This window comes from Crinia signifera, chromosome 8 (genome assembly GCF_055691185.1).
Source record: "Crinia signifera chromosome 8, ASM5569118v1, whole genome shotgun sequence".
NCBI lineage: Eukaryota > Metazoa > Chordata > Amphibia > Anura > Myobatrachidae > Crinia > Crinia signifera.
This window is the reverse complement of record NC_139224.1, coordinates 178,474,636-178,490,242: the sequence shown is the minus strand read 5'-3', so window position 1 is coordinate 178,490,242 and position 15,607 is coordinate 178,474,636. Positions and strand designations below refer to the sequence as shown.

Sequence of the window (15,607 nt, the reverse complement as noted above, 5' to 3'; positions counted from 1 at the left end):
GGCTGACACATTATGGGATTCAAGACCCTTTTTGATGTTACGGACGTGTTCAGCCATCCTCACTTTTAGTACCCGTTTGGTCTTGCCCACGTACTGCTTAGAACAGTTGCATTCCAATAGATAAATGCAATAATTACTGTTGCAGGAAATAAAGTCGTCTATACTATAAGTCCTGCCCATTGCCTTTGATTGATACTCATGAATCACAGAAGTAGGACTTTTACAGAGGCGACAAAGGCTGCAAGTGCCGCACCGATAAAATCCTTTCGATTTAATAGGATTATAGGGTGCTGGGGTGTTTATGGCACTGCTTACTATTTTGTCCTTAATATTCTTTGCCCTTCTGTAGACAAATTTAGGATTACTGGTTACATATTTTTTCAACAGAGGGTCATTTGTGAGGATTTGCCAATGTTTCTTAATTATACTTTCTAGTTGTTTATATTGGCTCGTGTACTGGGTGATGAAAGCTACATCCATATTCTTTTCTTCCCTAGATCTTACTGGGATGGGATGTCCTTCTCTCCCTGAGAGAAGATTCCTTCCTCTGTTCTTAGCTTTAGCAACCATGGGCCTATCATAACCCTTACTCAAAAACTGATTTTCCAGGCCCTGTGCCTGTATATCATACACTTCCAGATCCGTACAATTACGGCTGATCCGCTGAAATTGGCTATTGGGCACACTCTTAAGCCAATTTAGATGGTGGTTGCTATCGGCCCCTATGAAAGAATTACAGTCTGTTGCTTTGATGAAATTCTTGGATTTTAGCACATCACCCTCTACATAAAATGTAACATCCAGAAAATCAATAGACTGTTTGCTGATATTGAATGACAATTTTATGTTATATTGATTATCATTAAGATGATCACAAAAAAGTTTTAGCGAATCATTATCACCTTGCCACACCATCACCACGTCGTCAATATAGCGACGCCAGAGCACCAGACTGGCACCATATGGATGTCCTGTCCATACTGATTGTGCCTCCCACCATGCCATAAATAAATTGGCATAGCTTGGTGCCAGTCTGGTGCCCATAGCGGTGCCCGTGAGCTGCAGGTAATAAGTACCTTCATTCTTACTAACAACTACTTTTGGTTTGAAGGTACTTATTACCTGCAGCTCACGGGCACCGCTATGGGCACCAGACTGGCACCAAGCTATGCCAATTTATTTATGGCATGGTGGGAGGCACAATCAGTATGGACAGGACATCCATATGGTGCCAGTCTGGTGCTCTGGCGTCGCTATATTGACGACGTGGTGATGGTGTGGCAAGGTGATAATGATTCGCTAAAACTTTTTTGTGATCATCTTAATGATAATCAATATAACATAAAATTGTCATTCAATATCAGCAAACAGTCTATTGATTTTCTGGATGTTACATTTTATGTAGAGGGTGATGTGCTAAAATCCAAGAATTTCATCAAAGCAACAGACTGTAATTCTTTCATAGGGGCCGATAGCAACCACCATCTAAATTGGCTTAAGAGTGTGCCCAATAGCCAATTTCAGCGGATCAGCCGTAATTGTACGGATCTGGAAGTGTATGATATACAGGCACAGGGCCTGGAAAATCAGTTTTTGAGTAAGGGTTATGATAGGCCCATGGTTGCTAAAGCTAAGAACAGAGGAAGGAATCTTCTCTCAGGGAGAGAAGGACATCCCATCCCAGTAAGATCTAGGGAAGAAAAGAATATGGATGTAGCTTTCATCACCCAGTACACGAGCCAATATAAACAACTAGAAAGTATAATTAAGAAACATTGGCAAATCCTCACAAATGACCCTCTGTTGAAAAAATATGTAACCAGTAATCCTAAATTTGTCTACAGAAGGGCAAAGAATATTAAGGACAAAATAGTAAGCAGTGCCATAAACACCCCAGCACCCTATAATCCTATTAAATCGAAAGGATTTTATCGGTGCGGCACTTGCAGCCTTTGTCGCCTCTGTAAAAGTCCTACTTCTGTGATTCATGAGTATCAATCAAAGGCAATGGGCAGGACTTATAGTATAGACGACTTTATTTCCTGCAACAGTAATTATTGCATTTATCTATTGGAATGCAACTGTTCTAAGCAGTACGTGGGCAAGACCAAACGGGTACTAAAAGTGAGGATGGCTGAACACGTCCGTAACATCAAAAAGGGTCTTGAATCCCATAATGTGTCAGCCCATTTCAAACATACTCATGGATGTGATATTACACAATTGAAATCATTTTGCGGGATACGCACAGTAAAGACACATTGGCGTGTCAACAATAGAGACCAAAGACTATCACAGCTCGAAATGAGAACTATCTACGAGTTGAAAACCCTTGAACCCAGGGGGATCAACGTAGATTTTGAGCTTAAGTGCTTTTTGTGAATTCTCTAACACCTGTTTTGTTGTAAAAATACTTGAATGTTGTTCTTAATACTCTGGTCTAATATTAATCAATGTCTTTTTCTATATGTCTGTTTGTGATTGAAAATAACGCGGAAGCGTTACTATGGTGATCAAGACGCATCAAATAGAATACGAGCAGATTGTGTCGGGCAATAACGGAAGAACATCGATACATCACTTCCGTTTGCGTTCCAAAAAGAAATATGCGCTCCATCACAATGAAGGGATATCAATACATCACTTCCGTCTGCATTGAAAAGAGGAAGGTACGCTCTACTTCCGGTTGCGTTCCAAAGGACAAGTGCGCTCCATGGGGGAACAGCATTGGACACCTTCCGGCTTCCGCTTCTTGCGTTCCATGCATAGCGGAACGTCACATCCGGCCACCAAGCAGGAAGTCGGGTGATGACGCTATGATATATCCGGCAATTGGACACAATTACCCCTAAGGATAATTAGAAAAACCGGCTTGAGATGCGGATTGCATGACCATTTTATAGCGCAAAAGAACTTATTTGTATTGTTTATTTGTATGTGTGATTGTTTTTCTTTCATTTTACATTGTGAATGATAGCGAATAGCACTGTCTTATTGTATTATTCAGGGAATGTTTTAATGAGATCCACGACTGGTTTTTATTATGTCTCTGTTTTATGCAAATGAGGACAGGTATATATACCTGGTCCTACTCCCTTTCCTCCATACCTTGAAAAAGGGCCCTAGGTGAGGCCCGAAACGCGTTGGCTGGAGGAACTGAGCCTAGGCACTTGTTTGGGATTCTAGTGTCACTTTTTTCCATCTTGTGGACACCTACCTTCTTCTCTACACCCGGGTGAGGTGAGGGTGGTCGGACGCAGTTCCGGTGGATCCCATCCAAAGTGCCTTTTTATCTTCTGATTTTTAATATTTTTTATTGTTAAATACCTGTCGTTATTGGAATAAAAATACCTTTTTTCACTGATCCGTGACTGGTGATAATTGGACCTTGCTGAATCGAGGAGACAGGAGAAAGAAACCTTTATACGCACATAGGGCATTGACCTAAGGTGAGCTCTGATCTGATTGAAAATATTGAGGCTGAATACCATTTGGATTAAAGATACCTTTATATGCCCATAGGGCACGGCAGAGAGGTCAGTTGCAGGGGGCGATCCCCCCATTTTATATATCTCTCTGACCCTTCGCCCAGACCCTCTGACTATACCATCAGGTGGAAATTCACTTATAGTGGATTATTAGATTCAGACAGCGCAATTGTACTCGTCCTTTGAGGTGTGTCAGTCAGTGACCCCCCACTGTGCAGTGACCGCATTGTGGTGGGGTATAGTACGTACTAATGTGTGGACAGGTGTGTCAGTCAGTGACCCCCCACTGTGCAGTGACCGCATTGTGGTGGGGTATAGTACGTACTAATGTGTGGACAGGTGTGTCAGTCAGTGACCCCCCACTGCACAGTGACAGCATTGTGGTGTGGTATAGTATGTACGGTACTCTTTACCTAGAACGGCGCCCGCGATTTCAATCGCGGGCGTCGGGGGTAAAAATCGCGGTCATCGCGGGCATCGCGGGTAAATCGGGATGACCGCGATGCCCGCGATTTTCCCATAGGGAACAATGTTAAAACGGCAGATTGACCGCGATTTTACTATTAAATGCCTCAATGTACCCGATTTGGCCCCAAATAGTCCAAATTAACCCTTAAATGCCCCCCCAAATTTTTAACGCCACCCCACGATCCACGCCAACCCGAAGCGTGGCGAGCCCGCGAGGGGCGGCGGTACGTGTCCTCCGACCTTTTCATGCCCTACTATCCACGTCGGCGTGGTGTGAGAATATAATAGTGTGGTGAGCGCAGCGAGCCACCGAGCCCGAAGCGTGGCGAGCGCAGCGAGCCCCGCGAGGGGACGCGGATACCTTCACAGTTATGCGCGTCCCCTCGCGGGCTTCACAGGTGTCCGCGTCGCCACGGACACCTGTGAAGGCCGCGAGGGGACGCGCATAACTGTGAAGGTATCCGCGTCCCCTCGCGGGGCTCGCTGCGCTCGCCACGCTTCGGGCACGGTGGCTCGCTGCGCTCGCCACACTATTATATTCTCACACCACGCCGACGTGGATAGTAGGGCATGAAAAGGTCGGAGGACGCGTACCGCCGCCCCTCGCGGGCTCGCGGCGCTCGCCACGCTTCGGGTTGGCGTGGATCGTGGGGTGGCGTTAAAAATTCGGGGGGGCATTTAAGGGTTAATGGGCTCTGTGGCCCATTTAACATTGATTCCTATGGCCAAATCGGGTGGATTGAGCCATTTAACAGTAAAATCGGGTCCATCGCGCCTTTTAACATTGATTCCTATGGGAAATCGGGAGCATCGCGTCGCGGGCATCGCGGGTACATTTATGGCCGGCCGCGACGCGACCGACACGATTTCCATGTTTAACATGGGTTTCAATGGGAAATCGCGGCCATCGCGTCGGTCGCGTCGTGGCCACACATAAATGTACCCGCGATGCCCGCGACGGGCGCCGTACTAGGTAAAGAGTACCGTATGTACTAATGTGTGGACAGGTGTGTCAGTCAGTGACCCCCCACTGTGCAGTGACCGCATTATGGTGGGGTATAGTACGTACTAATGTGTGGACAGGTGTGTCAGTCAGTGACCCCCCCCACTGTGCAGTGACCACATTGTGGTGGGGTATTGTACATACTAATGTGTGGACAGGTGTGTCAGTCAGTGACCCCCCACTGTGCAGTGACCACATTATGGTGGGGTATAGTACATACTAATGTGTGGACAGGTGTGTCAGTCAGTGACCCCCCCCCCCCCCCCACTGCACAGTGACAGCATTATGGTGTGGTGTAGTACGTACTAATGTGTGGACAGGTGTGTCAGTCAGTGACACCCCCCCACACACACACACTGTGCAGTGACCGCATTGTGGAGTATAAGATAATGTCTAGGGTAACCAATAAAAGTCACAGTATCTTACATTGCCTGCACCAGAGAAGAGGGAACACATAGGAAGAGGACTGTGGGGTAGAAGGGAGCAATGGAAACACTGCAGACTTTGCGGACCCCACCGTAACAGACAAACCGATGGTACAGAATAGATGACATCACAGAAAGGTACAGAATCATGTCATCCGCATACAGACCAATTACCTAATAGTTTGCTGGATCCATATAATACATCCCAAGGCACTGATTGGATGATCATATTACTGTGTGAGGGATTTATCCAGGTCTCACAACATGGCTATTAGGAGGTAGAGCTGCCCCATCCCTCTTACCTGCAGCAGGAGGCTCATCCCGTCCTCGCTAACCACTACTTCCCATAACGGGAGGTTACCTGGGTCCATGCTTTACATGGCGCTGTGCTCTCCTGAGGAGCGACTTGCAGATACTGGTGTCATCATCAGTGGCCAAATATATTATATTAAATGTATTCTTCTTATTAGGGCACTGTTGGTGTTGTTGGACCAAGAGGAGCAATTGGACAGCAAGGACCACCAGTAAGTAACCGTGCGTCAGGGGAGGCAGGATGCGATGGGAGATGGGACGGTGAGGGGAGGTGGGAAGCGGTGTGAGGTGGGACGGTAAGGGGAAATGGGAAGCGGTGTGAGATGGGACAGTGAGGGGAGATGGGACGGTGAGGGGAAGTGGGAAGCGGTGTGAGATGGGACGGTAAGGGGAAATGGGAAGTGGTGTGAGATGGGACGGTGAGGGGAGATGGGATGGTGAGGGGAGGTGGGATGCGGTGTGATGGGACGGTAAGGGGAGGTGGGAAGCGTTGTGAGATGGGACGGTGAGGAAAGGTCGGATGTGGTTTGAGATGGGGTGGTGAGGGGAGGTGGGATGCAGTGTGAGATCGGATGGTGAGGGAATGTTGGATGCGGTGTGAGATGGGGTGGTGAGGGGAGGTGGGTAGCGATATGAGATGAGACGGTGAGGGGAGGTGGATGCGGTGTGATATAGGACAGTAAGGGGAGGTGGGAAGCGGTATGAGATGGGACGGTGAGGAGAGGTGGGATGCGGTGTGAAATGGGATGGTAAGGGGAGGTGGGAAGCGGTGTGAGATGGAACGGTGAGGAGAGGTGGGTAGCGATGTGAGATGGGACGGTGAGGAGAAGCGGATGCGGTGTGAGATGGGAAGGTAACGGGAGGTAGGAAATGGTGTGAGATGGGACAGTAAGGGTAGATGGGATGCGGTGTGAGATGGGATGGCAAGGGAAGGTGGGATGCGGTGTGAGATGGGACGGTAAAGGAGGTGAAAAGCAGTGTGAGATGGGACGGTAAGGGGATGGGAGGTGGGAAGCGGTGTGAGGGGATGGTAAGGGAAAGTGGGAAGCGGTGTGAGATGGGATGGTAAGGGGAAGTGGTGTGAGATGGGATGGTAAGGGGAAGTGGGAAGCGGTGTGAGATGGGACGGTAAGGGGAGGGGAGGCAGATGCGGTGTGAGATGGGGCGGTGATGGGAGGTGGGAAGCAGTGTAAGATGGGACGGTAAGGGGAGGTGGGATGCGGTGTGAGATGGGATGGGGAGGGGGATGCAGTATGAGATGGGACGGTAAGGGGAGGCGGATGCCGTGTGAGATGGGATGGTAAGGGGAAGTGGGAAGCGGTGTGTGCTGCCGTAAGGCGCGGCCACCACCGAGGCAGATGCGGTGTGAGATGAGGAGGCGGATGCGGTGTGAGATGTGACAGTAAAGGGAGCTAGATGTGGTGTGAGATGAGGAGGCGGATGCGGTGTGAGATGTGACTGTAAGGGGAGGCGGATACGGTGTGAGATGGGATGGTGAGGGAAGGCGGGATGCTGTGTGAGATGGGACGGTAAGCGGAAGTGGGAAGCTGTGTGAGATGTGACAGTAAGGGAGGCGGATGCGGTGTGAGATGGGACAGTAAGGGGAAGAGGGAAGCGGTGTGAGATGGGACGTAAGGGGAGGGGAGGTGGGAAGCGGTGTGAGAGGGGATAGTAAGGGAAGGTGGGAAGCGGTGTGAGATGGGGTGGTAAGGGGAAGTGGTGTGAGATGGGATGGTAAGGGGAAGTGGGAAGCGGTGTGAGATGGTACGGTAAGGGGAGGGGAGGCAGATGCGGTGTGAGATGGGACGGTAAGGGGAGGCGGATGCGATGTGAGATGGGACGTTGAGGGGAGGCGGATGCGGTGTGAGATGGGACGGTAAGGGGAGGGGAGAAGCGGTGTTAGATGGGACAGTAAGGGGAGGTGGGAAGTGGTGTGAGATGGGATGGTAATGGGAGGTGGGAAGCGGTGTGAGATGGGACGGTAAGGGAAAGTGGGAAGCGGTGTGAGATGGGACGGTAAGGGGAGGGGTGAAGCGGTGTGAGATGGGGCGGTGATGGAAGGTGGGAAGGAGTGTAAGATGGGACGGTAAGGGGAGGTGGGATGCGGTGTGAGATGGGACGGTGAGGGGGGGGGATGCAGTGTGAGATGGTACGGTAAGGGGAGGCGGATGCGGTGTGAGATGGGACGGTGAGGGGAGGTGGGATGCGGTGTGAAATGGGATGGTAAGGGGAAGTGGTGTGTGCTGCCGTAAGGCGCGGCCACCACCGAGGCAGATGCGGTGTGAGATGAGGAGGCGGTTGCGGTGTGAGATGTGACAGTAAGGGGAGCTAGATGCGGTGTGAGATTTGACTGTAAGGGGAGGCGGATGCAGTGTGAGATGGGATGGTGAGGGAAGGCGGGATGCTGTGTGAGATGGGACGGTAAGGGGAGGCGGATGCGGTGTGAGATGTGACGGTAAAGTGGAGGCTGATGCGGTGTGAGATGGGACAGTAAGCGGAAGTGGGAAGCGGTGTGAGATGTGACAGTAAGGGAGGCGCATGCGGTGTGAGATGGGACAGTAAGGGGCAGAGGGAAGCGGTGTGAGATGGGACGGTAAGGGGAAGTGGGATGCAGTGTGAGATGGGACGGTAAGATGAGGCGGATGCGGTGTGAGATGGGACGGTAAGGGGAGGCGGATGCGGTGTGAGATGGGACGGTAAGGGGAGGCGGATGCGGTGTGAGATGGGATGGTAAAGGGAGGCGGATGCGGTGTGAGATGTGACGGTAAGGGGAGGCGGGATGCGGTGTGAGATGGTAAGGGGAAGTGGGAAGTGGTGTGAGATGGGACGGTAAGGGAAGGTGGGAAGCGGTGTGAGATGGGACGGTAAGGGGAGGTGGGAAGCGGTGTGAAATGGGACGGTAAGGGGAGGCGGATGCGGTGTGAGTTGGGATGGTAAGGGGAAGTGGGATGCAGTGTGAGATGGGACGGTAAGATGAGGCGGATGCGGTGTGAGATGGGACGGTAAGATGAGGCGGATGCGGTGTGAGATGGGACGGTAAGGGGAGGCGGATGCGGTGTGAGATGGGACGGTAAGGGGAGGCGGATGCGGTGTGAGATGGGACGTAAGGGGAGGCGGATGCGGTGTGAGATGGGACGGTAAGGGGAGGCGGATGCGGTGTGAGATGGGACGGTAAGGGGATGCGGTGTGAGATGGGACGGTAAGGGGAGGCGGATGCGGTGTGAGATGGGACGGTAAGGGGAGGCGGATGCGGTGTGAGATGGGACGGTAAGGGGAGGCGGATGCGGTGTGAGATGGGACGGTAAGGGGAGGTGGAAAGCGGTGTGAGATGTGACGGTAAGGGGAGGCAGATGCGGTGTGAGATGGGACGGTAAGGGGAGGCGGATGCGGTGTGAAATGAGACGGTAAGGGGAGGTGGGAAGCGGTGTGAGATGTGACCGTAAGGGGAGGCAGATGCGGTGTGAGATGGGACGGTAAGGGGAGGCGGATGCGGTGTGAGATGTGACAGTAAGGGGAGGCAGATGCGGTGTGAGATGGGACGGTGAGGGGAGGCGGATGCGGTGTGAGATGGGACGGTGAGGGGAGGCGGAGTGAGATGGGACGGTGAGGGGAGGCGGATGCAGTGTGAGATAGGACGGTAAAGGGAGGTGGGAAGCGGTGTGAGATGTGAGGGTAAGGGGAGGTGGGAAGCGGTGTGAGATGTGACAGTAAGGGGAGGCGGATGCGGTGTGAGATGGGACGGTGAGGGGAGGCGGATGCGGTGTGAGATGGGACGGTGAGGGGAGGCGGAGTGAGATGGGACGGTGAGGGGAGGCGGATGCAGTGTGAGATAGGACGGTAAAGGGAGGTGGGAAGCGGTGTGAGATGTGAGGGTAAGGGGAGGTGGGAAGCGGTGTGAGATGTGACAGTAAGGGGAGGCGGATGCGGTGTGAGATGGGACGGTGAGGGGAGGCGGAATGAGATGGGACGGTGAGGGGAGGCGGATGCAGAGTGAGATGGGACGGTGAGGGGAGGCGGATGCAGAGTGAGATGGGACGGTGAGGGGAGGCGGATGCAGTGTGAGATAGGACGGTAAAGGGAGGTGGGAAGCGGTGTGAGATGTGAGGGTAAGGGGAGGTGGGAAGCGGTGTGAGATGTGATGGTAAGGGGAGGTGGGATGCGGTGTGAGATGTGAGGGTAAGGGGAGGTGGGAAGTGGTGTGAGATGTGAGGGTAAGGGGAGGCGGATGCGGTGTGAGATGTGAGGGTAAGGGGAGGCGGATGCGGTGTGAGATGGGACGGTAAGGGGAGGCGGATGCGGTGTGAGATGGGACGGTAAGGGGATGCGGTGTGAGATGGGACGGTAAGGGGAGGCGGATGCGGTGTGAGATGGGACGGTAAGGGGAGGCGGATGCGGTGTGAGATGGGACGGTAAGGGGAGGCGGATGCGGTGTGAGATGGGACGGTAAGGGGAGGTGGAAAGCGGTGTGAGATGTGACGGTAAGGGGAGGCAGATGCGGTGTGAGATGGGACGGTAAGGGGAGGCGGATGCGGTGTGAAATGAGACGGTAAGGGGAGGTGGGAAGCGGTGTGAGATGTGACCGTAAGGGGAGGCAGATGCGGTGTGAGATGGGACGGTAAGGGGAGGCGGATGCGGTGTGAGATGTGACAGTAAGGGGAGGCAGATGCGGTGTGAGATGGGACGGTGAGGGGAGGCGGATGCGGTGTGAGATGGGACGGTGAGGGGAGGCGGAGTGAGATGGGACGGTGAGGGGAGGCGGATGCAGTGTGAGATAGGACGGTAAAGGGAGGTGGGAAGCGGTGTGAGATGTGAGGGTAAGGGGAGGTGGGAAGCGGTGTGAGATGTGACGGTAAGGGGAGGCGGATGCGGTGTGAGATGGGACGGTGAGGGGAGGCGGATGCGGTGTGAGATGGGACGGTGAGGGGAGGCGGAGTGAGATGGGACGGTGAGGGGAGGCGGATGCAGTGTGAGATAGGACGGTAAAGGGAGGTGGGAAGCGGTGTGAGATGTGAGGGTAAGGGGAGGTGGGAAGCGGTGTGAGATGTGACAGTAAGGGGAGGCGGATGCGGTGTGAGATGGGACGGTGAGGGGAGGCGGAATGAGATGGGACGGTGAGGGGAGGCGGATGCAGAGTGAGATGGGACGGTGAGGGGAGGCGGATGCAGAGTGAGATGGGACGGTGAGGGGAGGCGGATGCAGTGTGAGATAGGACGGTAAAGGGAGGTGGGAAGCGGTGTGAGATGTGAGGGTAAGGGGAGGTGGGAAGCGGTGTGAGATGTGAGGGTAAGGGGAGGTGGGATGCGGTGTGAGATGTGAGGGTAAGGGGAGGTGGGAAGTGGTGTGAGATGTGAGGGTAAGGGGAGGCGGATGCGGTGTGAGATGTGAGGGTAAGGGGAGGTGGGATGCGGTGTGAGATGTGAGGGTAAGGGGAGGTGGGAAGCGGTGTGAGATGTGAGGGTAAGGGGAGGTGGAAAGCGGTGTGAGATGTGAGGGTAAGGGGAGGTGGGAAGCGGTGTGAGATGTGAGGGTAAGGGGAGGCGGATGCGGTGTGAGATGTGAGGGTAAGGGGAGGTGGGAAGCGGTGTGAGATGGGACGGTGAGGGGAGGCGGATGCAGTGTGAGATAGGACGGTAAAGGGAGGTGGGAAGCGGTGTGAGATGTGAGGGTAAGGGGAAGTGGAAAGCGGTGTGAGATGTGAGGGTAAGGGGAGGCGGATGCGGTGTGAGATGTGAGGGTAAGGGGAGGTGGGAAGCGGTGTGAGATGTGAGGGTAAGGGGAGGTGGAAAGCGGTGTGAGATGTGAGGGTAAGGGGAGGTGGGAAGCGGTGTGAGATGTGAGGGTAAGGGGAGGTGGGAAGCGGTGTGAGATGTGAGGGTAAGGGGAGGTGGGAAGCGGTGTGAGATGTGAGGGTAAGGGGAGGTGGGATGCGGTGTGAGATGTGAGGGTAAGGGGAGGTGGGAAGCGGTCTGAGATGTGAGGGTAAGGGGAGGTGGGAAGCGGTCTGAGATGTGAGGGTAAGGGGAGGTGGGATGCGGTGTGAGATGTGAGGGTAAGGGGAGGTGGGAAGCGGTGTGAGATGTGAGGGTAAGGGGAGGTGGAAAGCGGTGTGAGATGTGAGGGTAAGGGGAGGTGGGAAGCGGTGTGAGATGTGAGGGTAAGGGGAGGTGGGAAGCGGTGTGAGATGTGAGGGTAAGGGGAGGCGGATGCGGTGTGAGATGTGAGGGTAAGGGGAGGTGGGAAGCGGTGTGAGATGTGAGGGTAAGGGGAGGTGGGAAGCAGTGTGAGATGTGAGGGTAAGGGGAGGTGGGAAGCGGTGTGAGATGTGAGGGGAGGTGGGATCGTCGTGGATCGAAGCTTTGTTTTTTTTGTGTTTCCTGTATATTAAATCAGATATTTCCGCTAGATTGTAAACTCTTCCGCGGGACCTTTTATTGTTTCTATATATTTAAAAGGCTAACTACTGTTCACCTCTATGAGGTAAAGTACCGCCACTGACCCTTAGAGGCCACTCAATGGACCAAATTACTCCTTTGTGTGCTAAAAGATGTCATAACAGAAAGTGAAAGCAATTTTTGCAGGGACACTGATCTGTTTCAAACTTGCTGGATAAGGAGAGAGGGAGCTGTGAAGACAGAGATTGGAGGTAGGAGCAGATAGGGACCAGGGATGGGGTGGAGAGTTTTTTGGCTAAAAACTGTCACAGGTCAAAATGAAAGTAAAAACTGTCACAGCTCAAAGTGAAAGTACATTGCAGAAGCCATCTTTTAAGTAACAGAGTATAATTCCCTACTCTGCTGTATTTTAAGATCAACATGGGAAAATGATTGGCACTCGAACAGCTCAAAATTAGGTTTTTAAAGGTTTTTGAGGTGTCAATATTTATCTTATAGCACATGAACCCCCAAAGTAGTGGTACATCGATGTATCTGTTAGCGCAGGCGCAGTGACCAGACGTTGGCTTCTGAGCCCCTTACGCAGAGACCCGTCTGGTGACAGTGAGCTGCAGCAGGTAACTGGTCTGACGTAGTGGCCTCTCACAGCAGTGGGCTTTTTGTGGACTGCGCGCTGCCAACGTCATGCGTAGGTTGGGGCCATAGTAATTAGGACTGGACTGCGTATATTTTGGTCTGTACAAGTAATTTCTAACAAATACATTAATAGATGTTTTAATAATTTGTTTGTTCCTTTAGGGGGAGCCCGGTGTTATGGGGGAGCAGGGACTTAAAGGAGAGACGGGTTCAGCTGTAAGTAGTGATTTTCATTTGCATTATTGCCATTGTTTTATTAAAGGAAAAAGTTGATTTTTGTAGTCCTGGTCAGATATGTATAAGGTGCCCGCTGTGTAGTCCTGGTCTGATATGTATAAGGTGCCCGCTGTGTAGTCCTGGTCTGATATGTATAAGGTGCCCGCTGTGTATTCCTGGTCAGATATGTATAAGGTGCCCGCTGTGTAGTCCTGTCTGATATGTATAAGGTGCCCGCTGTGTATTCCTGGTCAGATATGTATAAGGTGCCCGCTGTGTAGTCCTGGTCTGATATGTATAAGGTGCCCGCTGTGTAGACCTGGTCTGATATGTATAAGGTGCCCGCTGTGTAGTCCTGGTCTGATATGTATAAGGTGCCCGCTGTGTATTCCTGGTCTGATATGTATAAGGTGCCCGCTGTGTAGTCCTGGTCTGATATGTATAAGGTGCCCGCTGTGTAGTCCTGGTCTGATATGTATAAGGTGCCCGCTGTGTAGTCCTGGTCTGATATGTATAAGGTGCCCGCTGTGTATTCCTGGTCTGATATGTATAAGGCGCCCACTCTGTAGTCCTGTCTGATATGTATAAAGTGCCCGCTCTATAGTCCTGGTCTGATATGTATAAGGTGCCCGCTGTGTAGTCCTGGTCTGATATGTATAAGGTGGCCGCTGTGTATTCCTGGTCTGATATGTATAAGGTGCCCGCTGTGTATTCCTGGTCTGATATGTATAAGGCGCCCGCTGTGTATTCCTGGTCTGATATGTATAAGGCGCCCGCTGTGTATTCCTGGTCTGATATGTATAAGGTGCCCGCTGTGTATTCCTGGTCTGATATGTATAAGGCGCCCGCTGTGTATTCCTGGTCTGATATGTATAAGGCGCCCGCTGTGTAGTCCTGGTCTGATATGTATAAGCCGACATACAATGAGTTCAATGGCTCAAGAGTCCCTGGCAAGTACCAGAGCCAGATCTGCACACAATATATGAGCCATGGGGTACATACCAGCATTATACACATGGGCAGCAGTGTGTACTGTTTGAGATTCACTGAGTTTTGATAAGAGATGCACAGAAAAGGTAGCCAGGTGCTGCACTGCCTCACCTGCCATAGACTTTTTACAGCATTTTGACTATAAAAATGATTAGAATAATAAAAATAAGATTTGTTTTTATTAATTATTTGTATTTTTGACATACTTTATCAATTCAAAACGCCGGCATATGCTCTAGTATGACAGGAAAGGCTGTGCCTCACCCCACCGCATGCCAAGGTGCCCACTCTGTAGTCCTGTCTGATATGTATAAGGTGCCCACTCTGTAGTCCTGTCTGATATGGATAAGGTGCCCACTCTGTAGTCCTGTCTGATATGTATAAGGTGCCCACTCTGTAGTCCTGTCTGATATGGATAAGGTGCCCGCTGTGTAGTCCTGTCTGATATGTATAAGGTGCCCGCTGTGTATTCCTGGTCTGATATGTATAAGGTGCCCGCTGTGCATTCCTGGTCTGATATGTATAAGGTGCCCGCTGTGTATTCCTGGTCTGATATGTATAAGGTGCCCGCTGTGTATTCCTGGTCTGATATGTATAAGGCGCCCGCTGTGTAGTCCTGGTCTGATATGTATAAGGTGCCCGCTGTGTATTCCTGGTCTGATATGTATAAGGTGCCCGCTGTGTAGTCCTGTCTGATATGTATAAAGTGCCCGCTGTGTATTCCTGGTCTGATATGTATAAGGTGCCCGCTGTGTATTCCTGGTCTGATATGTATAAGGCGCCCACTCTGTAGTCCTGTCTGATATGTATAAAGTGCCCGCTCTATAGTCCTGGTCTGATATGTATAAGGTGCCCGCTGTGTAGTCCTGGTCTGATATGTATAAGGTGCCCGCTGTGTATTCCTGGTCTGATATGTATAAGGTGCCCGCTGTGTAGTCCTGTCTGATATGTATAAAGTGCCCGCTGTGTATTCCTGGTCTGATATGTATAAGGTGCCCGCTGTGTAGTCCTGTCTGATATGTATAAAGTGCCCGCTGTGTATTCCTGGTCTGATATGTATAAGGTGCCCACTCTGTAGTCCTGTCTGATATGTATAAAGTGCCCGCTGTGTAGTCCTGGTCTGATATGTATAAGGTGCCCGCTGTGTAGTCCTGGTCTGATATGTATAAGGTGCCCACTCTGTAGTCCTGGTCTGATATGTATAAGGTGCCCGCTGTGTAGATCTGGTCTGATATGTATAAGGTGCCCGCTGTGTATTCCTGGTCTGATATGTATAAGGTGCCTGCTGTGTAGTCCTTGTCTGATATGTATAAGGTGCCCGCTGTGTAGTCCTGGTCTGATATGTATAAGGTGCCCGCTGTGTAGTCCTGGTCTGATATGTATAACGTGCCCGCTGTGTATTCCTGGTCTGATATGTATAACGTGCCCGCTGTGTAGTCCTGGTCTGATATGTATAAGGTGCCCGCTGTGTAGTCCTGGTCTGATATGTATAAGGTGCCCGCTGTGTAGTCCTGGTCTTATATGTATAAGGTGCCCGCTGTGTAGTCCTGTCTGATATGTATAAAGTGCCCGCTGTGTATTCCTGGTCTGATATGTATAAGGTGCCCACTCTGTAGTCCTGTCTGATATGTATAAAGTGCCCGCTGTGTAGTCCTGGTCTGATATGTATAAGGTGCC

The 15,607-nt window shown here is 51.7% G+C and overlaps 1 protein-coding gene across 2 annotated transcripts in view; it reads left to right on the top strand.

The window, feature by feature from the left end:
* COL24A1 (collagen type XXIV alpha 1 chain) overlaps window positions 1-15,607 on the top strand; it is a 395,453-nt gene that overhangs the window by 303,350 nt on the left and 76,496 nt on the right. The window contains exons 44-45 of one of the 2 annotated variants that reach the window (XM_083157901.1): window positions 5,855-5,908; window positions 12,887-12,940. In XM_083157901.1, the coding sequence (XP_083014027.1) occupies window positions 5,855-5,908; window positions 12,887-12,940 (108 nt within the window). The remainder of the gene's footprint in view (window positions 1-5,854; window positions 5,909-12,886; window positions 12,941-15,607) is intronic. The other variant, XM_083157902.1, reaches the window with a different exon arrangement.